This window comes from Falco punctatus, assembly GCF_963210335.1.
Source record: "Falco punctatus genome assembly, chromosome: 4".
Classification (NCBI taxonomy): Eukaryota; Metazoa; Chordata; class Aves; order Falconiformes; family Falconidae; genus Falco; species Falco punctatus.
Window position 1 is genome coordinate 98004154 of NC_137583.1, and position 11009 is coordinate 98015162.

General features: G+C 42.6%; 1 protein-coding gene across 5 annotated transcripts in view; it reads right to left on the reverse strand.

Moving 5' to 3' along the window:
• The window catches only part of ULK4 (unc-51 like kinase 4), a 249658-nt gene extending 242508 nt beyond the window's left edge, over positions 1–7150 (reverse strand). The window contains exons 1-3 of one of the 5 annotated variants that reach the window (XM_080382620.1): positions 7096–7150; positions 3448–3648; positions 1209–1308 (exon numbers count right to left, since the gene is read on the reverse strand). In XM_080382620.1, coding sequence (XP_080238746.1) covers positions 1209–1308; positions 3448–3627 — 280 coding nt within the window. In that variant the 5' untranslated portion in view covers positions 3628–3648; positions 7096–7150. The other 4 variants (XM_080382617.1, XM_080382621.1, XM_080382619.1 and 1 more) reach the window with 4 other exon arrangements.
• Between the last annotated feature and the right edge of the window lie 3859 nt (positions 7151–11009).

An 11009-nucleotide genomic window follows, 5' to 3' on the forward strand; every position in this document is an offset into this window, starting at 1 on the left:
AAAAATTAGTGAAACCAGTAACGCAGGAAGAGTATGCTGCATCTGGTAACAGAAACTCACTTTGTCACCTTGAGACAAGTGAGAGAGACCTTCCATATTTCAAGTGATTTTCAGGGCTCTACAAAATTAATAAGAAATCCATGTCAGTCTATTTAGAAGTAAGTTAGCTTCCAGACTCTCCCTACAGCAAACTGCAGTACTGCAAGGTAAAAAATACATTAATCAAATTTTACTTAATAAAAGGCTGCCCGTCTAATAACGTAAGTATGTGCCCATAAGTTAGACTAAGCAAATAGACCACAGCCTCCATATGAGTAATTAACTTCATTCTCAATACATGACAGAATGGCCTGACCTCCCTTCCCTTCCCCCCCCCCAACTTGTAGCTTCTCTGCTTCAGTTATTTTTGAAAAAGAATTCTGGATAGAAAAAAAGACTGTGTGTAATATGGACTTTTACTATGATACAAACTCCAGATACCAAAATACTAACATGAATCACCTGCACAATTGGCCACCTTTCCCCTCCATGTGGAGTAAGGCATACTATCTGGAGTTTAAAACATGCAATCATCAAAATTAGAGAAAGCTTTAAAAGATGTCTGTAATGGATTGATGAGAACCTATCAAAACTCAGTGAATCACTTAATGCAGTTTTAGGTTGCCAGAGCTCCCAAATTAACATCTTAACAGAAAAGTCAAAATACTTCTACTGAACAGGAAGAAAACTTAAATAATTTACTATTAGCTACAGAATTGCCTTCTGATTAAAAAATTCATTTGAACATTATTGTCTTTTGTACATTATAACTTGATTTGCTCTTTGTCATCTTTATTACTGTGTGCTATAAAATGAAAAAAAGAACACTAACGCTGCCAGTCCTTCGAAAACTTATCAAGTAATTTTTACTTAAAACCAAATTGTGAATAGTTGAATGGTAGTTAAGTTCCCCTGAACACCATATCACTTCAGCTATTACAAACCAACATTACATCACACCAGTTAACAGTTAACATACATATACAGTGAAGTAGAAAAGTATGATTTCTAAAAATGTTTCCAAAAGCAAAAACTGTGCTATATATAAATAGGATTCTCATGTTAATAATCAGATAATTACTAAGGTTTTCCAAACACACATTTGTTGTGGATAAAATATTATATGAAATCCTCATTCTACAAATTTTTACCTTCTGAGCTTATCTCACCTGTGCATAATTCCACTACAAGCCAGATATGGTTGCTGGTTTCATACCATTCATGAAATGTCACTATATTCTTGTGTCTGATTTCGTGAGTCAGACGAACCTAGAACAAACTTAACATACTTAATGGGGCGGGGGGGAGAAAGCAATATATATGGACTTAAGACAAGGAGACACAATATGAATTTATTCTAGACTAACTACTCATTCTCTTACCTTTTCCAGTTCACTAAAATTATTCTCCAATTCAAATATTTTAGTTTTACATATATGTTGAGAAAAGATAACTTTCCTCACAGACCCTGCCCAACTCACTCACTTTTAAAAATACAGAAAAAAAAAAAAAACAAAGTTCCCCAGCCCAAAGTTATAAGCACTATTTAACCTTCCTGCATCACTAAAACAGTAAAACTGGAAATCAGAATTTGGAGTCAAACTTGCATTTCTATTTTCTTTTCCATTGGGAACACATTGTAAGACAATACAGTGAATACAGTAAGAGGAAGTAAAAAGAAATTTTTACATCATTCTTATCTTATTAGGCAAGAGCAATCATTCAAGGGTCCCTGGAAATCTATATTTCTACTACACCTACATGGCCTCCTCTCTACAGAAGCCTCTGTATCTTGCCACAGTGGTATGTAGGGTATCCCCAAGGGCTTTCTAAGAGAAGTATGCTGCTAAGAACAAAAAGTTTACATTGACCAAATTTGTTAATGACCCAGTAAATGATCATTGAAGCAACGAGAGGGAACATGAAACTGTAACGGCTTTGCGTGGCAAGGTTTTGGTAGCAGGGGGGCTACAGCAATGGCTTCTGTGAGAAGCTGCTAAAGATTCCCCTGTGTCCAATGGAGCCAATGACAGCCGGCTCCAAGGTGGACTCACCACTGGCCAAGGCTAAGCCCATCAGTGATGGTGGCACCGCCTCTGGGATAATGTTTTTGAGAAGGGGAGGTGGGGATGGGGAATCTGGGCAAAAATTGCAGTAGAAGAAAGGAGTGAGACTATGCGAGAGCAACAGCTCTGCAGACCCCCAGGTCAGTGCAGAGGAGGGGAGGAGGTGCTCCAGCCACCAGAGCAGAGATTCCCCTGCAGCCCGTGGGGAAGACCATGGTGAGGCAAACTGGTCCTGCAGCCCATGGAGGCCCATGGTGGAGCAGATATCCACCTGCAGCCCATGGAGGAACCCACACCGGAGCAGCGGGAGGCCCACATAAACAGGGTTCCTGGCAGAACTTGTGACCCTGGGGGGGACCCACGCTGGAGCAGTCTGTTCCTGAAGGACTGCACCCCACGGGAGGGACCCACGCTGGAGCAGTGTGTGAAGAACTGCAGCCTGTGGGAGGGGGACCCCACGCTGGAGCAGGGGAGGAGTGTGAGGAGGAAGGAGCGGCAGAGACAATGTGCAATGAACTGACTGTAACCCCCATTCCTCGTGTCCCTGCACCACTTGGGGGGAGGAGATAGAGAAATTGGAAGTTAAGTTCAGCCTGGGAAGAAGACAGGGGTGGGGTGAAGGTGTTAGGTGTTTTCAGATTTGGGTTTACTTCTCATTACCCTACTCTGATTTGATTTACAATAAATTAACTTCCCTGAGTTAAGTGGCAAGTGATCCACCTGTCTTTATCTTGACCTACAAGCCTTTTGTTGTATTTTCTCTCTCCTGTCCAGCTGAGGAGGGGGAGTGATACAGCAGCTTTGGTGGGCATCTGGCATCCAGCCAGGGTCAACCCACCACAGAAGCAAAATGTATCTACTCAAAAAATAAAGTATTTTTAATGTCTAACTGTGTCACAGTTTCTTTTCCATAAAGTATGATATGTTTAAAACTTTGCCAAGGTTTTACAAACCAGAACTGATTTACCTTAAATGCTATTTTTTCATCAAAAAATATTTATTCTTGTCAAGTAAGAAATTGATTATTTACTGGAAGGTTATTACTACCACTGGATTTGCACAACTAATAACAAAATAAAGCAAACCACTACATGCAAGTAACTGTTTTTACAAGTTCTCTGACACATCACAGAAACAGTAAGCCTGTAAATATGGGTTTACGCAAACTCAAGTCAGATAAGACTCTATTAAAAGCATAAGAATTTAAAATCTTAAGAAGCTGACCTCAATGGTGACAAAACTCCTTCTAAAGAAGCACAAGGTATTTTTCTTTTACATTACCTGTGCTACAAGGATTTTGTAAGATCTTTTCCCAGGTTTAGCAGGAAAAAGCATTACTTACCCAGTTTGTTATTTCAGCTCTTTTGCATTTATCAGTGCAAAGAATGGCAACAAAATTTATTGTCCCCTTCCTTCTTCCTTTGTAAACAACTGTCTTATTTCCTCTTCCAATCTCCTCATACAAAATGAAGTTCTCCATAGTTAACGATGCTTTACAGACAATGGCTTGAAACCATGACATTTATCTCATACGCAAATAAACCTTTAAAGACAGGAGGAAGAGGGGGAAGCATTCATATTTAATAGTCATTGACTTATAGTATTTACCCTCCCAATTCTCAAAAATAGGGATTATAGTCTTCCAGCAAGATCAAACACAATTACTTTATAGAAGGCCTCCTCTCAGGAAATGTGATAAAAATTTTGAATGGGTAGTAGAATTTTCCACTTTCAAAGCTCTTAACACATTTGAAAAGTTACAGACCTACAAATTCTTAATATTTTATCACACAACCAAAATTAAAATTGCTTGTTGAACATAAAACTGCTGCACAAATGAAAATATTCTATACTGAAAGCCTTGCCAAATAAGTTCGCCATTTCTGCCCAAGAGCACTTCAGGCAAACGTGCCCCTGTAACTTTTCACAATGTAATTTAAACCTGCCAAGAAACTGATTTCATCAACATTAACTGAAAAACACGGGACTTTGTGAATATTAGCGCTCCCAGCAATGCTAAGCTGAATGTGGCTCTACCAGCTATAGGACTCACTGTTAATTTTTCAGGGACAAAAACAATTCCTTGCAGACAAAAGCTGTGTAAGAGTGTGGGCAAATGTTGCATTGTGGGAGTCAGTAACTATCACTTTTGTCTCAAGAATTGTATATGCTTTCATTTACACACTGAAACAAATGAAATATCTGTCATTTGTTGCAAACCCAGCAAGTGACACTTGTATATTTAAGTAGTCAGATGCCTTTCATAGAAGTCTCATTAATTCTTTTGATCCATAACTATTTTCTCTGAGCATCTTGGAACAATGGGAGAACTGATAGCAAAACATCGAAGCAACTATAATACATGAAGTAAGAGTTCTGCACCAGCTTTCAATCCTGCTCCTCAGCTATTCCACTGGGTTAAGAGCAGAGGGATACAGAATCCCAATACTGGCATGTTCCAGAAACAGGATATATTGCTAATTAGCCCTCAGTGACCACCTTGTAGTAAGTTCATCGACCTCCAGGACAGCTTCACATTCAGTGCCCAGTTCTTCCAACTACCAGTTTAATTAGTTCCAAGCCATTTGGAGTTGGTGTTTCTACATTACTTACTCCATTTTGTTTATAAAACTGTTGGGTTTTCTTCAACAGGACCAGTTCTCAATGTAGTTATCATAAAACCATATAAAAGCAGCATATTGGAGAGGGTAGTGCAGCAACATGATGAGCAAGGATGGAGAGGAAGAGCTGCTTAAGTAGAACAGCTGCCAAATGCCTACTCGCAAATCACAAACTCAGTTTCACTTTAACTCTTTCATGAAACACTAAGCTCCAAAAGTGACAAATCAAAGACTAAAATGAAGACCAGGGAATCCCCAAGTTTTCAGACAAGACTTCAAGTGAAAATACAACAAAGCATTGGGCAGCACCAAACAAAAAGCCTGTCACTAAAACACCAGTTCTTGCCAGAATATCAGCCAGGTACCAAGCAGAACTCAGATGAACCAGAATTTACGACATATATAGGAACCTCATGATTCCAGGATTTCCTTTACCAAAGGTATTTACCTAAAACAGAAGTTTTCTTCCCAATAGAAGAAACAATCTCACCAGCCTTCAGATTAATACTGTAAATTACTTTGATTTTATCTAGCACTAAGCAAACAGCTAGGTACTGCTAGTGCAATATAGGAAGGAAGACTTTTTTTCTAATTATCTATGGGAAGAAAGTAATTATACAATGATCAGCTTGCCAAATACCCCAAAATAAGGCACAAAGACAGCATCAGAACAGAAGGAGGTATCCATTTCCCCACCTCTCTTTTCGGATTCATGCAGATCATCATATCATTCCTTATGTTCTTTTTCTGGACAGCTTAAAAAAAAAACCAACACAACAAAATAAAAACAAACAAAAAAACCCAACCAAACAAAAAACCCCATAATGTCTTCCCCTACTACAGCGAGGTTCCAGAACAGCAATGCCATAGAAATGTATTTGGCAAAAAAAATGGCCAATCTACAGCCCACTCCCAAAATTTACATGACCACAGCCCCTTCCCTGTACTTCTTTCCCAAGAATACTTCAAACTTGACATGTGCACCTCATCAAAAGACTGATGCATATACACATTAGGTGGATGGAAGCTACCTTTGTATGTTGGTCATACGAAAGGCATTATCATCCACTCACGCAACAAACAATACAAATATATGCCAGGCTCAATGCCAAATACAGATGTATCTGTTTGTCTGACATAAGCGTGACCAATGACACACAAATGCACAATAGGACAGAGTAGTCATGGCCATGAGAAAGGGAAGCCTTCATTGCTACCTCATAAGAGGCAGTACTTGCAAATAGGGTCCTATTAGCTGCTCTGCAAGAGGCTACTAGGGGAAAAGCCTCTAGTCTTGAGTCCCCAAACTGCAAGAGTAATGGCTATGCCATAATTTCAGTACACAAACCAACGGAGCATGACAGACAAGACAGATTCTGAACAGCTGGAATATGTTAATTAGTTTTGACACAAAGTAAAAAGAGATCTAATAAAGTGACACAAAAAGTGAAAAGAAAAAGGTATAAAGAAAAAGCAAGAGGGCTGCTGTGGAAGCCTGTCACAGATCTGAAAGAGCTGAAGCAGATCTGAAACCTCACAGAAGTACCCAAAGCAGCAGACTCCAGCTGCCAAGGGAACCGCGCCTGCTCTGGGCTGGACACAGGACACCAAGGAGACAGGGTTCCCTCTCCTGGTGAAAAAAAGGCCATAATTGCTCTGAATTGAGCAGCACCTGCAGGGCTCCAGCTGTCCTGAAGTCAAAGCTCTGTCAAGAGCAGTCAGCTGGGCCGGCCTGAGGCGCCGCACCGCAGGCCCTAGGCCACAGCAGGCCCCCGGCCCAGCTGGCGCAGTAAGGAGAGTGCCATAAGGCTGGCCACCCTCCGGCGGGGTCTCCCGCCCCTCAGGAGCCCTTCAGCGGGGGTAGCGGCACTCCCGGGTTCAAGTAGGCCCTCAGACCCGGGGACCGACGGGGAGGCGCGAACGGGGGGCGGGAAGCTGTCTGCGCGCGCGGCCGCGGCAGGTGGGGCGGAGGGCTGCGCCTCGCGCGCCGCCGCGCTCCCCCGCGCCGTTAGGCACGCGCTCGCCGCGCCAGTCAGCGGCCGTTAGCCGTCCGCGGGGGGCGGCAACAGCCGTACCTGCGAGACGGGGGGGAGGCAGAGGCAGCGGTACTAACGGCGCGCCGCCGCCATCAACCGAAATCAGCGGAGCCCCGCCCCCGGGCTGGAGTCTCCCACGCCCCTATGGGGGGAAGGCGAGATTCCGAAGCGTCCCAGCCGGAAGCTTGTCCGTGCACGCCACAAAATACAGCCGGAGGGGGGGGCTCCGGCACAGCGCGCGGAGCGACCCCGGGAACGCCCGGGTGTTTCTCCCCTTACTCTAGCGAGAACACACCGCCAGGTCCCAGCCGCGCACCGCCTGGATGGCCGCACCCCGCGCCCGTCTCCAGGAGACGGGGCCGGACGCCGGAAGCAGAGCGGAGCCGCCGCCGAGCCAGACCGCGCCGACGTCAGAGCGGGCCCGCGGGGAGGTCCCGGATGTTGCGGCGGGGATGTTGTTGTTGGGGGTGTTGCGGATTGTCGCGACGGGAGAGGGCGGGGGGACAGCACGTGCCGGAGAGGGCGGGGCGTCAGGGGCGCAGCCGCCCTGGAGCCAGGCGCCCGGCGGGCTAACGGCGGCGGTGGTGCGAGCGGGAGGCGGGAGCGGGACCCCCTCGGGGGAGCTGCCCCTCAGGCGGGCTCCGGCTGCGCCCCCGGCGTTGGGGCTGCGGCTGTTGAGTGGAACCGCCGTAGGTCGGCTTCAGTGGGAGCCACGTGTGGTGGCGCTGGGCCTTGTGGCCTTGTGCGGATGCCTGAGGGACGCCTTGTTATAACAAAATTTAGCCCTTCAACCGAGTGGTTTTCAACTTTTTCAGTGGAGTTTCCACTTCATTTTTCATTCCAGTATGGTCTGGTTTGGGGATTTTTGTCTGGTTTTGGTTTTGTAAGGCCCTTGGGGAAAAAAAAAAAGTATTCTTTTCTCTTGTGGGACAAAACATTTGACAACATTTGGTTTGTCAGGCTTCCTAGAGCGTGTTATAAAGCATTATGTTTTGTCCATTGTCCCACCTTCATCTCAACCTCCCAGCAGTTCTGAACCCCTTGATCCATACCAACCAGATTTGATAAAAGAAGTAGTTAATAGGTGGTAGAAGTAGTAGTTAATAGGAAGGATTCAATGTTTCTTCAGGCTGCGTGACAACAGATGGCCGGGTTTTTTACACACCCACACCCCCCCACCCCCCCACCCCCCCCCCCGTACGAAATGTTTCATTATGAATTTAAACCTCCCAAATACTGGAAAAAAGGAACAATAAAACCAAACCATCCTATTTGGGAGAGGGATGTTAGGGACGTGTCAGTTGCAAGAAGCTCTTTGGGTTTGTTTCATAACCTTCACAGACAGTGGAGGCTGTAGGCACAGAGCACAGATCTGGAGGAAATGAAGCTTCATTAGTTGCACAGCTTGCCAAAAATTCTGTCACAGTTCAGCTGCTGAGGGGTTTGGTAGAGAGCCTACAAAACTGGTAAGAAGTGGGTGCTGCCCACCAGGATAATTTCTGCTGGTTTACTGGATACCCACATATAATTGACTGGACTCACAAGCACTGAAAGGTATCATGTGCGCATCCACAGCAAAATTGCTCACTCCTTAACAGTTCCAGATCCTGCCCCACTGTGCACCATAAGTTTTCAGCAATTGCAGAGTTGTTCTGTAATTACCAATGAAGCTACAGCTTTGAAGCTGCACAAACTATTTTTTTCCATTTCTTTTTTTAATGTTAATGAGTAGTTGACTAGATATAAATAAACCAAATGCCTAAGTATACATCACCTAGTTTCTTTTAGTAAGCACAATAAAAGTATGCTTTGAAGAGGGATTTATTTAGATTTCAAAAAACTGTGTATTTTATCTTTGGCTCTGTTGCGAGTGACCGATATAAAGGAGAAGGAATAGAATATTAGCTCAACTGCAGACCTGTCCTGAGAGCAACCTGATGACACATCACTTAATTTCTTTGTCCCTGTCCAAGAGGACAAAACTAAGTCACAATATCAAGTTGTGACACAATATCAAGTTGCCTTTGCTTCCAAATTTCTAGTGTTCCTATGTACAGCTTTCTGTTAAATTAGCCTGGGTTAGGGATCATTTCTTTACAAAGGGGGTAAATGCCCCATTCTAGTGGAGTGAGATGGTATGAACTTTAACGAAGTCTGTTGTTGAAATCTTCATGTAATAGTGGCAATAGTATTAGAAATTACAGAGAAACACCTAAAAATGCTTTAAGAACAAACAAACTAGATCACTTTTCAAATTAAGTGTCTCCATAATGAAGAATTTTCAGTGTAATTAAAGGCAGACACAGGGGGATGTGTTGACTTCAACACCTCTTTTTTCCAATACCTTTTAGGATCTATGGCACTTTTTTATTGTTGATACACACTTCATTACACGTCTACCTTTCGTACCATCTGGATGCACAATTTCAATGTACTCCAGATGGGGAATTTTGCCTTTGATTTGGTATAAAAATGGGGAATTATCTCTTTAAACATGTAATTTGCTTCCAATACAAGAGTTATCTTGAAGAAATAATCTAAATACAAGTACCGATAAGGGATGTAATTGTAAGACCCTAATCTTTGGCCTTTTTCTTACTGTTTTAGTCTGTTACTCCTTTAGTCTGTAACTGAGCATGACTGAGCATTTTACTTAACTGCAGTAAACTTTTCTGTGGGAATATTTTCAGTGTTCAGGAATGGAATGCAAAATATTCTCTCTGCTGTTTGCACCATTTCAATACTCTTAGCAATCCGTACAGCAAACTCAGCCCTGCTCTTTGCCTGGCTATTATATCAGATGGTCAGATGTAATCAAATTCTTGTTCTCAAATAAATATTTGATCTAATTTAAGGTAAACTGAGATCTTGTGATTGAAAACACATAGTTCAGGAATGCTTAAACTTTACTGCATTACCCTCAATGGGTACTACGGAAGCCTCTAAGAGTTTGCCTGGCTCCCAAAAGCCTGACTAGTAGGCTATAATTTTAAGGTATGTGTACATGTTTTGTTTTCCTTTGACAAGAGGATCTTTTCTCTAGGTTGCTGCAATGCCTGTTGAAGATGCTATACAGTTCTGGTTTATTTTGCCACATGTACTAGGTTTTCTCCCAGCTATCATGATTACTCATGCTCTATCCCATCTTGCTAGTACATGGTGTCTCTTTCTATTCCAGACTGACCCCGTTCTCAAGAGAGTGTCTATTCTCAGCATGCTGGGTATGATGATTCAGTCACTTGTATATAATATTTTTATGTTGCATTTGCCTTGATGGTTCTGTCATTCCTGGAAAGTACATGGGGTCACTTTTCTGGCCTTTGACCATTTTAGCAGAATGATGGACATGAACACACCTTTATATTGAGGTTTTTGTTTTCAAATTCTTTTCCAGCATCCTCTTGAAACTAGTGCATACTTTCATTGTTCAAGTGAAACTATGTGTGTTTTTATTTTTGCATTTCTGTGGTAATATTAAGGTTCTTGCATTTTGATATAGTCACCTTGTTTTTCTGCTACAAGGCTGCTGTATTCACTGGTCCTTCTAAAAGTTGCTGAATAAATTCAAATGTTACCGTTCCAGTATTGTATGCTGATGATATTTGGGAGTAGCAGTGATTTTTCAAATTCTTTGGTAGTTTCTGGGATTCTTGTTTGGAAATTTGTTTTCTCCATCATAAGTTGACCTTTTCACTGAGGAAATGTTATTGCAAAACAGTCCTTGCCAATGTATTTGTTTCATGGGTGAGGGAAAATCTAGTAGTGGTTTCTTTCACAAGAACGTGGCTCCAAATCTCACCTCACTGGATCAGCTTGCAAGGTCACCAGTACTGCGTGTGTAGCATGCTTGTGTTGCCTCTTCCTCCCTTATGGTCTCAATGCTTTGCATATGTCTATGAATTGAAAGAGATATGGTAAGATAGAAATTTAAATACTGCAAATTTTAATACTCTCTGATTTAATACCTTTAAAGGCTGGTATATTACAAGCAGCTTTTACCTTTCCAAAATCATTGAGTTTCCTTGGGAAGTCAGCAACTGTTCTGTGTATGATACTGAAGTAAAAACCAACTTCCTTTTTTTTTTTTTTTTTTTCCCAATTGAGTTTTATCTGCTAATGAGATGGGGTTAATTGTTATGGACTACCACAGTTTCTGCCAGGCATTCCTCATATCACATTCCTGAGTATCATCAGCTCTGATGCTGGCAGAGCTGGTAATTCTTCTGCAGCAAGGTTCACTACTAACA